The sequence below is a fragment of the Mus caroli genome, unplaced genomic scaffold, assembly GCF_978045245.1.
Source record: "Mus caroli unplaced genomic scaffold, Mus_caroli_1 scaffold_7, whole genome shotgun sequence".
NCBI classification, from domain to species: domain Eukaryota; kingdom Metazoa; phylum Chordata; class Mammalia; order Rodentia; family Muridae; genus Mus; species Mus caroli.
Window position 1 is genome coordinate 55,854,364 of NW_028227262.1, and position 18,548 is coordinate 55,872,911.

General features: G+C 41.4%; 1 protein-coding gene across 4 annotated transcripts in view; it reads left to right on the forward strand.

Moving 5' to 3' along the window:
* Positions 1-18,548, forward strand: part of Adamts9 (ADAM metallopeptidase with thrombospondin type 1 motif 9) — a 171,203-nt gene that overhangs the window by 23,416 nt on the left and 129,239 nt on the right. For 3 of the 4 annotated variants that reach the window (XM_085840276.1, XM_085840279.1, XM_085840278.1), the window contains exons 4-10: positions 7,356-7,645; positions 10,204-10,287; positions 10,389-10,504; positions 11,534-11,574; positions 11,690-11,795; positions 14,909-15,055; positions 16,352-16,493. In XM_085840276.1, coding sequence (XP_085696402.1) covers positions 7,356-7,645; positions 10,204-10,287; positions 10,389-10,504; positions 11,534-11,574; positions 11,690-11,795; positions 14,909-15,055; positions 16,352-16,493 — 926 coding nt within the window. The remainder of the gene's footprint in view (positions 1-7,355; positions 7,646-10,203; positions 10,288-10,388; positions 10,505-11,533; positions 11,575-11,689; positions 11,796-14,908; positions 15,056-16,351; positions 16,494-18,548) is intronic. The other variant, XM_085840277.1, reaches the window with a different exon arrangement.

The window sequence follows — 18,548 nt, forward strand, 5'->3', positions numbered from 1 at the left end:
TATATATATATATATATATATATCCATATTTAGAACAATGATACAATTTAAAAAAAATTTTAGGATTAGAGAATACTAGGCACTTTGAAAACAATTTTATAGCTGTTCAAAATGTAAAATGTAGAGTTGTCATGTGACTAAGAAATTCTACTCCTGCATATATACTTATGTATGTGTATGTGTATATGTGTATATTCATATATATCTATATGCGAAATGAAAATACACCTGCCCAAATACCAGCTGAGGAATTGATTTGCTGACTATCCATCCAGATGTCAAATAGACAAGTATGTTGGTACATTCCTTACAGTGGGCCATTTGGCAATAAAAAGCAACAGAATACAGATATATGCTACAACATGAAAACATTAAGTGAGGTAAAAGAATCTAGATACAAGACGCTACACAATGTATGAATCAGTTCATGTGCTATGCCTGAAGAGGCAGACCCATGGATGTCAAAGCATAGCTTCTTAATTGGTAGGGCCTAGGAACAGGGAAGAATGGGGGAGTAACTGCTGATAGGTATAGAGTGCCTCTTGGAGACAATGAAATTATTCTCAATGTAGATAATGGCATTAATGACTCAATTCTATGAATAGATTAAAGTGCAATGAATTTGGTTAAAGGAGGGGAAAACTCAGTGGTAGAGTATTTATACAGTCAGTATGCATAAGGTAATGGGCACCTGCCAGAGCACACATACATACCCACCCAGAGAGGGATTACACATTCCAAAGGGGTGGGTTTAATGGTATGTAAATCTAAATGAAAATGTCATCGAAAAGTAACGATAAATATAAAGCTATGTATAAGGAAGGAGTTGCACCAGTACTTGGCTATTTATACCACACTTCGCACAAGAATAAAATTAATTAGTCCATGTTTATAAAGCATAAGCCAAGTAACACTTGAAATTCTTGAAACACAACCCTTGATTCTATTACACTGGAAGACCACTGAAAAGCAGTGTGTGAATCTTGTTTTTAATCCTAACAGAAGGTTCTCCTTAGCTGAGAACTACCCTTCTAGTTTGGTGTGTGTGTGTGTGTGTGGGTGTGTGTTGTTGTTGTTGTTGTTGTTGTTGTAGTTGTTGTGGTTGTGGTTGTTGTTGTTGAGGTGGGGGTCTCTCTATGTAATCCTGACTCTCCTGGAGCTCACCATTTAGATCATGTTGGACGAGAACTCACAGAGATTCTCCTGTCTCTACCTCTTGAGTTCTGGGATTAAAGCAATGCGCCATCATGCTTGGCTTTAATGCAACATTTTAAATAGCTTGCTAAGATGCCCAGTGTGCTAGAAGTTAGTTGGGCTAATTAAATCAATAGATAAGGTTCAAACTCAGGAGGAGGAGAAGTGACGTGGGTGAAAGACTGAGGAGTATCACGTGTGAGAATGTGTCCATTTCCTTATGAAGAAGTGATTGGTTTCTGCAAATGGGCTTAATTTTTATTTCACTTCTTATTTATTTGTATTTAAGAGGAGTGCACTAGTGTGTGCTGGTGTGCCTCTGGGAGGAGAGAGCTAGTGTGTGCCTGTGGAATCAGAGCATGCATTTCCAAAGTCAGTTCTTCCCTCCTACGATGAGGGGCCTGGAGATCAGGGATTCCCATTCCTAAGTTCCTTCTGACAAAAGCAAATGTTTTTTTCCCCTTAATGCTTGAAGTAGTGTGCTACAGTTTGGTTGTGGTTTGTCCCTCCAAGGTGGGTAGATTCAGCAAAGCAATGTGAAAAGTGAAGGCTTTACTTGGTGAGACCTACTGGGAAGGTTGGCTGGCTGCTGGGGACACTTCCCTAGAAGAGACATAGATAGTTCTCTCAGGTCCTTGTTAATTCCCCTATGTCTCTAGAAATTGCTTCTTCTGTTATGCTACTCTGAGGACCTTAACAGAAGACAAACAAACTGGACTGCCTAAACATAGTGTTCCAGCCTACAAAACTGTGACCTAAATGAAAAAGTTGAGTGACACATTTTCTTTTTGTTTGTTTTTGTTTTTTGTTGTTGTTGTTGTTGTTTTGAGACAGGGTTTCTCTGTATAGCCCTGGCTGTCCGGGAACCCACTCTGTAGACCAGGCTGGCCTCGAACTCAGAAATCTGCCTGCCTCTGCCTCCTGAGTGCTGGAATTAAAGGCGTGCGCCACCACGCCCGGCTCTTTTGGGTTTTTTTTGCTTTTTTTTTTTTTTTACATTTTCTTTTTAAAATACAGCTACTTATTTATTCTTTGACAATTTCACGTGCTCTGTATTTACATTGATCTGCTTTCTCTCCTTCCTCCAATTCCTTCCAAGTCCCCCCCCCACTCCTCAAATTTGTGACCCCTTATTCTTTAATTATAATTGTTACACACGAACACACAGCACAGGAACACACAGGAACACACACACACAGAGGCACATACATACAGGCACATACACACAGACACACACACAGGCGCACACACACAGGCACAGGCACACACATGCTCCCAGGTAACTTTCACTCCCTGCCCTGTTTTCCTATTCCTCTTCATAACACCTCCATGTAGCTCTTCCTTTCTCTGTGTCACCTTCTCCCCCTGCTTCTCCACTCCCGGTGAATCCTTTTTACTTTTCTGGCATCTGCAGTTACTCCAAGCACACATTTACATCTAAAACTTTGGAACTGAGATCTATGTGGAAAAAAAAAGATGTGGCATTTGTCTTTCTGGGTCTGGGATGCCTCATTCAGTATAACATTTCTTTTTGTTGGTTGGTTGGTTGGTTGGTTGGTTTTGGTTTTGAAGAAAGAGTTTCTCTGTGTACTTCTGGCTATTTTGGAACTCATTCTATAGACCAGCCTGGCTTTGAACTCAGAGATTTGCCTGCCTCTGTCTCCTGAGCGCTCGGAATAAAAATGTGTGCCACCATGCCCAGCTTTTATTCAGTATAGTATTTTCTAATTCTATTTACCTGCAAATTTTATGATTTCATTTTTCTTTGCAGCTGAATATGTTATACAGTTTGATTATCTATTCATCAGGTAAAGGACATTAGGCTGTTTATATTTCCTAACTATCATTTTGAGTAGACTAGCTATGACCTTGACTGAGCAAGTATCTGTGGAGTAGAATCTGGAGTCCTTTAGGTATTTGTCAACCAGCGATCTAGCTGGTCCATATCGTAGATCTATCTTTAGCTTTTTGAGAATTGTCTACACTGATGTCCGTAGCGACTGTACAGTTTGCAATCCTCCAACTGTGAATGCCCCCTGTCCCCACAGCCTTGCCAGCATTTGTTGTTGTCATTTTGTTGAGTTTAGCCATTCTCCCCGATCAAGGATGAAGGGTCTCAGAGTAGTTTTAATATCAGTCTCCTAATTGGCAGGAATGTTAACGCTTTCTGAGATATTTCTCAGCCATTGCCATTTATTCTTTTGAGAACAATCTGTTCAGATCTCTAGCCCACTTTTTTAATTGGCTCATTTGTTTTCTTGACTCTTTTTTTTTTTTTTAGTTCTTTCTATATTCTGGATATTAATCATCTGTTAGATGCAGAATGGATAAACATACTAGGCCTTTCTCTTCACTCAGTTGCTTTTTTCTGTACAGAACCTTTTTAGGTTTATAAGGAACTATCTGCCAATGATTGGCCTTAGCTCCTGGGAAAATGAATCCTATTCTGAATGCCCTTCCAAAAGTTTCAGCCAAGTGGCAGGATGTGAAGTCAATTTAGAAAATCAGTAGCCTTTCTATACATCAGCAAGAAACACCCCGAACAGGAAATTATGAATACAGTCCTCTTCACAACAGCTTCAAAAACTGTGAAATAAACCTAGCCGAGGAGGTGGAAGACTCCAAGTCTCTGCAGAAAAGAGACTGAGGAAGGTACTGGGGAAAAGGGATCCCGTGCTCCTGGATTGGCAGAATTAAAACTGTGAGAGTGGCCATTCTACTGAAAGCCATTTGCAAATGTAATGCAATCTTTATAAAAATCCCCACAACATTCTTTATGGAAATAGAAAAAAATCCAAATTCAAATGGTACCTCAAAACCCTGACAGTCAAAGCGATCTTGAGCAAAAAGGCACAATGTTGGAGGCATTATAGCTCCAGATTTCAAGACATATCACAGAGCTATAGTAATAAAAATAGTGTGGTACTAGCAAAAAAACTGTAGATCATTGAAACCAAATGGAAGTCCTGTGGATAAGTGCATGTAGCTATAGGTATCTAACATTAGACAAAGATGCCAGAATATACACTGTAGAAAAGACAGCATCTCCAACAAGTGGTTTTAGGAAAACCGGATCTCCACATGAGGAAGAATGAAATCAGACCCGTATCTATCACCTGGCTCAAAAATCGACTCTAAATTAACCAAAGACCCCAGTGTGAAACCTGAAACACCGAAACATAGAAGAAAACATAGGTTATTTCAACTGTCTTTTGGAAACAATGCTACTGAGTTACAGCTCTCTGACCTTAATGTATTAATGAGTGTGATCATCATCAATGTCTTGGGGTAAAGACACACAGAGGTGTAAATCCTACCGTCTGCTCCAGCACACTGAGATTAACATGCTCTCCTTCTTCCACGGGCACTTCCTTCTTCCTGTCCTCACTACATCCTCAGCCTGGAGCAACTGCTCCTCTGCCCTCTGGCTCTACGTGTGTTCAGATTCTGAGCATTTCATATGACTGAAGCCATGTAACATGTGGTCTTTTGTGACTGACGTCTATCATTTTACTGATACAGTAAAGTTCAGCACAGTGCCTTTAATGACCCAAAAGTCAAATTGTTAGGAAAGTTCAAATTAGAAATCTGGCCTTTTCAATAAACACAGGGACCTGAGCTCAATGCCTAGAACACACAAAACAAAGAAAAGTCTGTGTGTATGGGTGTACACTTGTGACCCCAGCAGTGGAGAGATGGAGACAGGCAGATCATAGGCCAGCCAATCCTGCCTTTTGGGTGAGCACCAGGTACCAGGGAAAGACTATGTTTCAAAACTAGGGTGGAAAGATCTTAGGAACTATATACGAAGTTCTCTGCTGTCTTTTATATTCACGTGTCTGTCTGTCCATCCTTACACCCTCCTCAAAAGAACATTCACAGCATTAAACAAGGAGTATTTCCTACAAAATAGATGAACAATAGTCTTAGTGGATGGAGTAATTTTACATTTCAACATGTCTCACTCACCTAATGCGAAAACCAAACCTTCTTGACAAATGTTCACTGTTGCTTTGTTACCTGTTCGGATTCTCTTTGGTAATGGTTAATCTCCAGCTGGTGAAAAATGTTGCCAAATGACCAGCACAGTTTAGGGTGCTGGTCAGATATGTGCCTGAGTCCTTCTTCCAGTGTTCCCTGCTATGTAACTTTGGCCAGCTGCACTGCTTCTTGATATTAATTTCTTTATCTATAAAAAGAGAGGTCATTTTCTGAGTGTGAAACGTAGTATGGTATATGAGATGGCCTATGACCCCAAGAACCACAAAAGTGCAATGCCTGGCCTATATAAGATGCTAATTAGTATCTGTTCTGTATTCATCTGGTGACATGAAGCTTGAATGACAGCCTAGACCATATGGCATTGGTATGCTGAGATTATACTTGAAAGAGAAACTAGGAGGACACTAGTTTTAATGGTGCAGTCTCTCATGTCCCAGGTTTCGAATTAGCTGTGTTCTCTGTAGTTGCATTACACAGGACCTGTTTGACAGTTTGAATTTTTTTTCCACCATTTTAATAATCAAAATATTCAATTTGACCCAATGCATGCCCCAGGCTTAATTTTTTCCAATTTCTTTTTTTTATTATTAGATATTTTCTTCATTTACATTTCAAATGTTATCCCAAAAGTCCCCTATATCCTCCCCCCACCCCAGGCTTAATTTTTTAAGCAAGCAGTTATAATTGTCAAGCTCTCGGGCCCATCAAATATGAGACCACTTAGAGTTTATCCTTTCGATTTGTATCTTTGGTATTGATGAAAGGAATCATTTTTCAAGTTCTAGGCACAGAAGCAGATTTCTTAGTCATACAGTTCTTCATTATTATAACATGAATGCACATTTATGAGTGATAAGCAAGGTAACTGATTAAATCGAGTTTTATTCAAAATGTGTTTTGGCAGGCTCTTTTGTATGTATTCTGTTTGTTCTGTGGTTGGTGATATGAAAATTGAATGGTGCATTTCAATATTTGAGCTTATTATGAAGTTCTTCAGAAACAGTTTAAGCCTGGCTTCCACGGGTATATGGGCACACATGCACACACCTAGGCCTGGGTAGGACAGAAAAGTCCCTTTCACAAAAAGCTTACAGGTCCTTACAGGGTTGCTGCACCATGGATCATGCTTTGTAGAAAATCTGGAACCCAGGAGGCCTAAAGATGCATCAAGCTACCCTGGCATAACGTGTCGTCCCAACTCCTGGCCCTCACTCTGCCCTGAATCTGCTTCCTTTACTGATCACTGAAAGAAATGAATTGCAGGTTCAAAGACATCAAATAGCCGTGACTCTTCTGTTTTGCTCTGATGGAGACCTGGTGAAGAAATAGGACATTTTATTCTGCTCTCTAGTGCCTTTTACATTCTCTGTTAGCCTGTTACCTCTCAGACCTCTCTCTACTGTCTATGATTGGATTTCAAAAAGACAAACGAACAAACAAACAAAAAACACTTAAAAGGAATAACAAGGCTTTTGTTACTCAATAGAAGGAGCCAAATGCTGCCATTTCACTTAACCCAGACCTAATATTCTAGGCTGCTTGGTATGCATCTATTGAAGCTTCCCAGGGAAGAAGTTACAATGTAGTCATTTCAGTCAGGCACACTCATTTCAGTGACAGTATGGCTTGGGATCTATTTATACAACTCATAGTCTGTAGTCCATTTTGTATGTCATTTGAGTATAAAGGCAATTGTTTACTTATTTTTGTATGTGTGTGTGTTTAGTATGTGTGTGTGTGCACATGGGTGCATGTATATGTGCATTCAGGTGTATGTGCACATGTGTGTATGTGTTTGTGTATACTTGTGGAGGCTAGAGGTCAATGTTGGGTATCTTCCATAGTTGTTCTATATATTATTTTTTGAGATAGTGTCTCTCATTGGACCTGAAGCTCATCAATTCGGCTATACTGGCTTACCAGTGAATTCCAGGGATTTAACCTGTCTGCCTTCCCAGTCATGGTACTTCAGTTCTCAAAACCAACCTGGTTTTCTATATGGATGGTAGAGATCCAAAGTCATGTCTTGATGTTTGGACAGCAAACAGTTTACTAACGGAGCCATCTCCCTAGTACCTAAAGGCTCCATTTCAAACCATGTACAATTTTTAGTGTAATTAGAGACTGACATGTAATGAATGACATCTGATTTCTTACAGAACTCAAAAATAGTCACAGTAAAGACAAGCGGAAAATCAGAATGCGAAAACGGAGAAAGAGGAATAGCCTGGCTGACGACGTGGCACTGCTAAAGAGCGGTTTGGCAACAAAGGTGTTCTCTGGCTATAGCAACAGGACAAACAGCACAAGGGACAGATGGAACCACAAAAGAACCAAACGCTTTCTGTCCTATCCACGGTTTGTAGAGGTGATGGTGGTGGCTGACCACAGGATGGTTTTATACCACGGAGCAAACCTTCAACATTATATCTTAACCTTAATGTCAATTGTAAGTATACAGAAGAGAAGGTGACTCGTGAACTGATTCGATGTGCTGCTGGAGGACGGGTTTCCTTTTCCATTCTGCTTGTAGCATCAATTGGGGCCAGCGTTTCAGCCATTCGAGTAAATGACCAAAGAGAGTATGTGGTTACTCGCTGGCTGCCTTTTTATAATAAAGGTAGTAGATTGCACTTATTACTTGAAAAGCATTGTTTGGCTTGGGTGGCTTTATCATCCTCATTTTATAGATACGAACTCTGACTCTGGACGGAGTGACGTCATTTGCCCATGGTCAGGCTCAGCTAGCAAGTGCCTTAGAGGCTGTGTGTGACCTTCAGCTTGTTTTTGTTTGTTTGTTTTCTGGAGCCTCATGCTTTCTGTCTATTTAAGGAGCTTTGCACAGCCTGGTGGTACTATGCAATGCTGGTTTGGAATCTCAGTCATCCATGATGCTTTTTAAAAACACATCTGCCCAGTCTAGCATCTCAGTAGGGGTGATAATTAGGTAGGCCAGGGGAGAAGCTTAGGAATCTCTGTATTTTTCTGCTCCTGTATCACATTGGAAATGCAATAGATCTACATGATTAGAAAATCAAGTAGAACCTCACACTAACCATTCTTTTTGGTTCACACATGTTCCCTGCACCTTTCCAGGAGCAAACATTGTTAAAGTTCTTGCTGCTTCTAGCCAGCACGGTCCAAAAGAATAGAATCCCATTGACATTTTGAATTCTGAGGATTCTAGTAGTATGTATATTTTAAAGACAGAAACAAAACAGATAAAATTAGTTTTAATCTATTTTTGTGTCTATATACTATCATATCAATAATTCTGGTGAAAGAGTTTATGTAAGCTTTCAAAATCCAGTTTCTCCTGGTTCAACTAACCATGTATCCAAAATATTTGGAAAAGCTGGAGTGATAGCTCAGTGGGCAAAGCACTTCCATCTCAAACATAAAGACCTGAATTCAATCCGGAGCACTCGTAAAAAAAGCACACATGTTGTGTACAATTGTAATCCCAGCACTAGGGAGGCAGAGAGTTCGCTATCGAGCCAACCTAGCCTACTTGACAAGCTCCCAGCCAGAGAGAAATTCTGTCTCAACAAGGTAGACAGCGCCTGAGGAAAAAAAAACTCTACATGCACATACACAGCTGTGTACTCAAATGCATACATATATGCACATGCGTGCGCATGCATATGCCCATCAGAAAAAAATCTTGCACCTATGTTGAACACACATAACATTTCTTTTTATTCCATAATCAAGAAAATATAACAGCTGTTTACATTGTATTGGCTCTTGTAAATAACCCAGAGATGACAGACAGGCCATGGTTATCTGTAGGCTCTGTACGGGTCATACATCATTTTACAGAGGCAGCATGGGAATTTGCATGTCTTCCATCCTCAGCAATTCTGGAGTCAGACTCTCAGAGGTATGGAGACGTTACTTCACAACTTCCATTCAAGCAGAAAGGGAACATACTCATGTACTCCCTATACCGTGGTATTTTTTTTAATTAATGTTACACAGTGGTGCATAGAGATCTGATGTCACTCATTTTCCTTTGATGGATTAGCCCTTCTTTACCTGAACAACAACAGCCTTCTTAGAAGGAATGTCCCAGGTGCATGTGAAAAGCTACCATGCTTGGGAATGACTATTCCTTCATGTTGTCCTCTTCCCTCCCCACATCCTGTTCTGCTTCCTGCTCTTTGCTGTGGGCCATCTTCCCTCCTCCTGCCTTTCCCCAGCTCTATCCCTCCATGACTCATAGGCCTCAGCCCTCTCATACCCAGAAGACAGAGAGAAAACCCAGTCAGATCTTGCAAGCCTCAGCTCCACATCCATCCTACTGTTTTGGGTTGTCAGAGGGTTTTGACTATAGGACTGGCTTTTGGATCAGATGACCTAGATTGTAACTTCTGGCTCTGCTGCTTGCTGCTGGATAGCCTTAGGCTACTTACTTTATCTGTCTGAGCCTCCGTGACCTCTTGTTTCATGGGATGGTTGTAGGGCCTAGCCCAGAGTTTTGCTGTGGGAACTAAGGGCAAATCCAGTTTTCTGCCAGAATCTATTCTATGGTAAGCACCAGCTAACACAGCTGACATAAATAGTTAATAATAATAATTAATAATAATAATGGCAATAATAATAACAGTGAGAAACCAGTTTACAGTGCTGTTGAACATATAAATGGACAATGAGCATGGGGAAAGTGTATCAGCATTTCAAGTGGCAGCGAAGTGCTTGATGGAATATTAATATGCAATGCTTTGGGACAAATAACTGTTAAGTCATATGATGATGCAGCTTCAAGGGAAAATACCTCAGAATTTTGCTAGAGTTCATTTTTATGTTAAAAAAAAACAAACAAACCTGCCATCTATGAATTTTACAAGACTGTAAGTCAATACTTGTACAGTGAACGTTCAGAACCATAGACCACATGTGTTGCACGAAACGTAGGAAGTGATGGAGCCCAGCCTAAGAAGTGAATTGCTTATTGTTTACACAGAGAGTCCGCCATTAACTTTGAAAAATTTATCTCGGTTGCAGGTAGCTTCTATCTATAAAGACTCAAGTATTGGAAATTTAATTAATATTGTTATTGTGAACTTAGTTGTGATTCATAATGAACAGGTAATAAAGTTTATTTTTCTCTTTTTTTCTATCTGTATCCGAAATGGCATATCTAATTGATGTTGTTGCATAGACCAAGAGCACTTCTTCTCTATGTTTAGGAAGGACCTTACATAAATTTCAATGCCCAGACAACCTTAAAGAACTTTTGCCAGTGGCAGCATTCAAAGAACTACTTGGGTGGGATTCAGCACGACACAGCTGTTCTGGTCACAAGGTAAATGGATCGATCGATCGCTGGTTCCTCGGATCCTTGGTGTTAGCAATGGGAGGGGTCCTGCATTGCTGGTAGCCAGTCAGTCCTGCCAGGGGACGTTCTTAGCCTAGTCACTATGACTATTTAGAGCAGCCAACTCTTTGTTGCTCTTGCTGCCCTGAGCACTGCGGTGCTTTTGGACGCATTCCTTGCCTCTGTTCTCTACACACAAGTAGCACTCTCTCATCAAACACTGCTGCATGTGCCCTGGGGGTGAGGGAGGTTACCTCTCTGGCCGAGAAGCTCTATAGTGTACATGCCACATGAGGACTCAGTCTATAAGGCAGGCTGAAAAGCAAATGTCCTTCTACAGCAGGGAAAGCTACCATTAACACCCAGCTTGTGGCTGCCGTGTAGGACCTGAGGCTAGTGTTGCCAACTGGTATGATTTTTCTTTTTGCAAGAAGCCAGAAAGAAGGAATTTTTAAAAATACAAAACCCTCTTAAATTTTTATATGGTAAGCTACTCTCAAAGGGTGTTTTTGAAATGTGCAAGGCAACAGAATGATGCTGGCTTATTGGTTTCTTTTATTATGGTTTCTCTTACCACCTCTGACAGTTATAAACACTCCCATTGTCCCACAACCCTTTACTGGGAATTGAACCCAGGGCTTTGCCCAGCCCTTGTATGTGGACTTTACAACTGAGCCACAACTCCTAGCCTATCATTCCTCTTAAAACGAACTTAAATGCAAATCAGTGGGTACTTTATAGTCTCATGCTCTAGGGTATTGAGGAGAACCTTTCTGGGGCCAGGTGGAGGACATCTAACTGTGCTGTGGCTACCCTGGAGACAGCAATAGACTTCTCCATGTAACCTTTAACCCTTAAGTCCATGCTTCACGAAGTTTGGGGGGTTGCAAAACCCTGAACTTGCTAGCTAGCCTTTTGCCAATCCCCTCCCTAAAAGGAACTAGCAGTCTCTGGGGGATTCTCTATTGTTGATCTTCACTCTGATGTTGTCCAAGCCTAAGTCTGTTTTGCTCCTAGGGAAGATATCTGCAGAGCTCAGGACAAATGTGACACCTTAGGTGAGTCCTCCTGCATGCCCCCGTGGCTAAACTGGTTTCCTCCATGGTTCTCTTCTGAATCATAATTGCTTTTAAAGGTAAATCCGTGTTGATTTCTCCCCCTCCCTCCTAACAGGTCTTGCTGAACTGGGAACCATTTGCGACCCCTACCGAAGCTGTTCCATTAGTGAAGACAGTGGGCTGAGCACAGCTTTCACAATAGCTCACGAGCTGGGCCATGTGTAAGTCATTCTTTTTACTGTTTCCTAAAACTTTGTTGGTTTTGTTTTTTTTGTTTTGTTTTGTTTTGTTTTGTTTTACCAGTAAGTATTTTCTTAGCTTTAGCGGAGCCAATTCTTCAGAGTAGATTTGGCAGGATTGAAAGAGCTGAACCTTTGTGAGAAATTGGGTCAAAGCTATCCACCCACTTCAGGCCCAGTTCTGTGTGCCTTGAGTTGAACTGTTTATGTCTGATGATGCAAAGACTTAATAATTTTTCTCCTACTACTGGGGACTCAAAGAAAGGTGATTTTGATTACTTCTAATACAGTAAAGAATAAATTAGCTTGGAGAACTTTCTTGGCTCAACATATATGTCTATAAGGTTGCCTCAGTATTTTTGACAAATCCAGACCATTCCTTATGCTGGTTATACATGGCTATAACAAGACAGGCATTATCTGGAACAGCAACACCGCTCCTTTAGAGAAGAAAATGAACAAAGGAGCAGAAAGGTTCATTTCCAGATTATGATCAGAGCGGGGCCATTATGAGATAACTTTCCCTGTGTGTGTGTGTGTGTGTGTGTGTGTGTGTGTGTGTGTGTGTGTGTAAGAGGGGGGGATCAGTATAAATGTACCTGAAATTGTTTTAATTTGGAACCACATTAGTGTATCTCTAAAATAATTGATATCATTGGTATCTTTTAAATGGCTTTTTCCAAGCAAATCCCTAGTGTAGTCTAGCTGTATGCCCCTTTGTGTCAGATCCCAGCTTTGTGTAGAGCTAACATTATCAGTGAGGAAAGCTCTTCCGTTCCAATGCTTTTCACACACCTCTTGTACATGTTGTGCAGTAGATGGAGCAAGATGTACGCTCACACATCCACACATACATGTACGCACTCACAAGTTTAATTTATCAAGGGCCTTTTAACTTTTTGTAAGAATACATCTTTGCTGTTTTCTCTCAAGGAAACACTCTTGGAGATTTAATGTTTAGAATGTAGTCAAAGCTTTCAGTGTGATCAGGCCACACAGATTTAGTCAGCCTCTCCCGGGTCCTTCTGATTCCTAAGACAATAATGAAATGCAAAGAATCCTCAAGATGGCTTCTATTTCCACGTACCCCATGTGAGTAACAATATGAACCCGAGCTGATGAAGTAGTGAAAGCTCTCTCCCACTTACTTGCTCATCCACAAAGACTAAGGAATTGTACAGTCATCCTTAGGTGTCTGTAGGAGGCTGCTTTCCATGCCTGCCATAAATGCCAAACTCCACAGATACTCAAGCCCTTTTGATGAAGAGGCACTGAATTTTGGCACCACCTATGCATATTTTGTTATTTACTTTAAACAATATTTAGATAACTCATAATACCTAATACAGCACAAATAGCTGTTATATTACATTGATTGGGGGAGGGGGAAGTCCGTGCCCATTCAGTACAGAAACAAGTTTATTTCCCCCTCTAAATACGTTCCATCCTCAATGAATGGAACCTGTGCGTGTGTGATTCACGGATGCAGTGGGTTATTGTACCGTTCACTGCATCAAATGAGTGATGAAATGGAACATCCAAAACACTGAATACATGTTCCAGTATAGAATGGTAGTGAACAGTCTCAGTTAGTACGGGTCAGTAAATATTCAAAAAATAGTTATTATATTCCCAGCAGTGAGCAAATGTGCTTGTCCAAATGAAAACAAGCTTCTGTTTATTTGTATGAGGACATAAAGAGATTCCATTTAACCTGGTTATGATGAGTCGGGAGTAAGAGGGTAGCTCCTGCCCACCACAGAGGAGCATGGTAGGGTTGGGTGCCTTCCTTACTTGAGGTGTGCTAGAACCAGTGTTGTTGGGACTACATAGCTGGCACCTGCGAGCTATGTCGCTTCTTTGAAGAAAAGGGGTTTTGCAATATTAAAGCCTTTTAGTAAACTCATCTAATACAGATCACATTTTTCCATCTCTGCTGGCCAACTCAAGAACCCACATTTTTTTTTAAGAAAAAAGAAACAGAACAGAAAAGAATTAGTGGAACAGACGCACGGGCTTTAGTCCAGATTTTTCTTTTATATGAAACAGGTCTACACCCCTCCATCTCACTCATACTTCCTGAGTTCAGCATGAACTGGGGAAGGGAATTCCTCTCTCGGTGCTAACTTAACCACATGTTCCGTGTTCTGATTGACAGCAGCCTTTCCCAGAGAGACAAGATGACCCTCTGACCTTGTCAACTGCCTCTGACCTTGTCAACTGGTGGATAATTGCCTGGGCTGGAAGGCCATGTGGGTCATGGAGGGGGTGCACATTAAGGAAATGCTATCATTTTTCCCCCACTTCCTCTGGTGAAGCCAAGAATGGAAAGTATGTGTGAAGGACACTGCCACAGCCCAAGAGGACACTGGCTGTGCTCCACAGCCTCCCCTCAGGCAGAATGGGAAAGAGTTTAAGAATCTTTTTTATGCCTGGCTTTTCAGGAAGCCAGTTCCTGTGAGCTGGCATTGGCAGGTGAATCCCTGTGCCATGTCTACTTTCAGCTGGCTGGGCATATGTGCCTGTGGTCTCTGTGTCACTCCCTAGGAGTTTGTGGGCACACTTTATATACCTTCATAATGATACTTTACTTGATAAACGCATGTGTATCACTAATTACCTGACCCCAAAAATGGGAGATGTGAGGCCCACAGTGATCCTCTTATTACAAAGCGCTTAGCTTCCATTTATGACACCAATTTATTCTTTATATTGACAACAGTATGACACCCTGCCAAAATCTTGTTCTATGGATTGCCCTTTCGCTGTCTACTAGCATTTCCAACTCCTGTAGTCTAGCACCAACTACTGCACATTCAGAGCCTCTGCAATTCCAATATGTATATTTATACTCAACAAATGGCCTGTGCAACCCTTTTCATTCACTAAAGGCATTTACATCAAATTCGATAAAAATCCTCTGGTGTTCTATGCTCCGTCTAGAATTGTCTTATAATTGATTCTGCTCATTCAGATTCTCGTCAACAGGACAACAGGTCCTCAGTTATACTTTCTTCTTAGATTTGTTCAGCAAGGATGCACGCAGGAACCGTTGGTGTGTTCTGACATTCTCACCATGGCTTCGTTGACTTTAGGTTTAATATGCCTCACGATGACAGCAATAAATGCAAAGAAGAAGGAGTCAAGAGTCCCCAGCACGTCATGGCCCCAACACTGAACTTCTACACCAACCCCTGGATGTGGTCAAAGTGCAGTCGGAAATACATCACGGAGTTCCTAGAGTAAGACCTAAGCGCTCTCTTAGTAGCAGCCACTGGTGCATCCCTTCTCAGCCTGTGGATAGCAACCCTTTGGGGGTTGAATATCAGATACCTTCCATCTCAGACATTTAGATTATGATTCTTAACAGTAGCAAAATTACAGTTAAGAAGCATCCACAAGATAATTCTCTGGTTGGTGGTCACCACTATGTGAAGAACTGTGTTTGAGAGTCACAGCATTAGGAAGGCTGAGAACTGCTGCTCTAGTGCCTGGCCTATCTGAAGTAACCCATGAAGGGAAAGAAAACCGAATCTGGCATTCTTTTTGTCTTGTTGTTCTTGATAACATTTCTTAGAGGAGAAAAAAAATTTTTACTCTATAACATCTGTTAGTTCATAGCCTTGCCAATGTTTGGAAGATTACAAACTGATCTGAGCACAGAGCAGGGTTTGTAAAGGAACTATGCAAATATTTCTGTGTTTGTGTAAATGCTTTGAGATTTATTCAGGCCTTTGCAGAGTGCTCTGATGATGAAGGGCCCAAATATTTATGTACTGCTAACCTAGTAATCGTGGCTTGGGGAGAAATGGGATAATGAGAGGTTGCCAGAGAGAGTATGTGATGGAAATAAGGGCATTCTCTGTCTCTCTGTCTCTGTCTCTCTTTCTCCCCTGCCCCCCTCCTTATGTCCTTTTTTTAAAAGGTTCCTCAAAGACCCAGTTATGTTATACAATGCTCACACATCACAGCCTCAGTGGTCTCCTTTCCCAGAAGTGCAGAAGGTTAGGCAATTGCCTCAGGTCACTGGTTTATATTTCTGCAACCACAGATGGAGAGAGCTTTGTTAATCAGAACTTAGCTGGTGCAGATTTTCCAGGAAAGAAACCTGGATGAACTGGAGGGCCGATGTTTTCCTTCTAAGCAGGTGGCTTGAGATGCTATCTTGCTATGAGTCATTGAGCCCTTACTCATTGTTCAGCAAACACTGAATACCTTATGTTACAGACCAGGCCCAGTACAAAGATAATCATAGTTGTGGCCCTAAGATGCTTACTGTCTATTGGGAAGGATTAAAAAAAAAAATGACTCCTACAGGAGATTAGTGCTTCTTCCCCTGACTGTATCGTATGTGTAGAATATCTTTCTACAGAAATACAGCTTTTGATTCTAGACTTACTCTTGACCTAACTGTGGATGAAAAGAATAAAGGCCAAAAGGACCAGTCCTTGCTGCCATTAGGTACATGTGTGGCCTTTGCTTGTCTCTGCAACCCTCAAGAGCCTGTCTCACCATCTGTATGTTTCTGATTCCCATAGCACTGGGTACGGAGAGTGTTTGTTGAATGAACCTGCATCCAGGACCTATCCTTTGCCTTCCCAACTGCCCGGCCTTCTCTACAACGTGAATAAACAATGTGAACTGATTTTTGGGCCAGGCTCTCAAGTGTGCCCCTATATGGTAAGTGTTCGGGGTAGTCTCTGCCCTCAACTGGTGATTCTGGACTTGCTTATGGTCACCTTTTCCCACTTGATTCTCACTCTGAATCAGTTACCCAAGTGAAGGTTCAGAATGAACTGGCTCTCAGTGGTTGTGTCTGAGGCTGTGGTGGGCTCAGTAGATTCTCACTGCATTCCTGAGACATGGCAAAGGGGAGATGGCATTGTCATTTGCAGCGAGTGGGAACAAGAACCTGGGGTTGAGGAGGTCAGGTCATGGCTCTCCTTCCTTGTGTGCCCTTCAGCTTGTAAAAGTAACCCGAATTTGGGACTCCTCTAGATCTGTACAAGGAATTCATGAGCCAATCCTGGCTTCCTGACATAACTTGTCAGGGGTGTGTTCTGTGACCAGCTGGGTCACTTCTGATCCCTTCTGATCATCATCTAGCTGGCTGAGTGGCTGCGTGGTATTTTGATGTATGAGATAAGGATCTGTGTAGATAAGAGGACATATGCTTTGTCCTCGAGTGCCTCAGGCTGTGTCTTTGGGAATGTGAGTTAGTTTTGCTGAAGAGGGCCTTCAGTAATGGTTGGTGGGATGGGAAATAGAGGGATTCTGCAGAAATGATTTAAAAGTTCAAGTAACTCCATCTAAAATGATGTCTACTTCTCTGTCACTCATACAGAAATAAAGCCACTGGGTTGAGCATGATAGTGTTGAGGCAGAATGATAGAAAACCATCCTGAGGCCAGCATGAGCGGAGTAATTCTGTCTCAGAATGTCCTATGGTGAGGGAAGGCCAATAGGAAAGAGATCAAGCACACTTTAGTGTCACCTTTTAATAAACTATTAGACGGCAGTGACAATGCTCGGTACTTGGGAATATACGCCAGAACAGACTGTGTGAGAGCATATGCCCTCAACATCAGAAGGAGAATGAAAAGTACTAAAAATCCAGGTGGCTAGAGGCTTCTTTTTCATGTTTTTTAAAACATGAGTCCCTGGTAACTTTTAGACATTTCTCCTATAAGTATGGTTTGCTTGAATAATTAGGATAAAGTTAAGGATTTAGAACCATCTTTTAAAGTATACCTCAAGAGCCTGGAGGTTTGGCTCAGTAGATAAAGCTCTTCCCTTGAAAGCAGGAAGAGCCAAGTTTGATTCCCAGAACCAGTGTGAAAATGCTGTGTGGCAGCCCTGGCTTAAACCCAGCGTTAGGGAGGCACTGACAGGAAAAATCCGTGTCTTGCTGACCAGCCAGTCCAGCCTAACTGGTAAGCTCCATGCCTCTGAGAGACCCTGCCTCAAAGAATGGAGATGCTGCTACTGAAGATGACACCAGGGCTGTCCTCTGGCTTCCCCGAGTGCATGTGTGAGCACACCTGAACATACAACAACACACAAAGAATATACCTTGGATATAACCTTAAGTATAGATATACTTAAAGTATATTCATGGGCTAATTGTTATTAGATAGTCAATAGGAACCTTAAAGGCTGTGTCTCACTGGTGGCATAGAGTATCCTGAAGGCATGTGCACTGCTAAAGAGAGTCACCTCTGGGGTAAATGAATGTGGGAATTGGAACTTGGGATGAATGTACAAGGCCTTAGCTTCCCTGTGAATTGTTCTTTTCCCTTAATTTGGTAATGATGGGAAAATAATTAGCTATTATATTATTTTATGTGTGAGAAATATATTTTAGCATTTTTTTTCTGTATTTCCTCCTACAACCTCCAGATCTTAAAAATGGCTCATTACACGATCATGGTATTATATGCATACGTATAACATATTTATATATGCATACATACAACCCACAAGCAAATGTGCATGTACATATATGGGCATGCACAGAAACACGCTAATTTTGGAACTAAAACAAAGCAAAATTCAAGTCACAGACGCTTACAGTATCCCAGTGAGCCCTCATCCCTCTGACCCTCAGTCTCTTCATCATTTACATGGGGGAGGGGACAGACAAAGGATCCTGTGATGTCATGTAAGTCTCAGAGGTCCCTTATGGCAGTCCCTCTTTTACAGGACCATATCTCTTACTGGAACAGAAATGTGTCT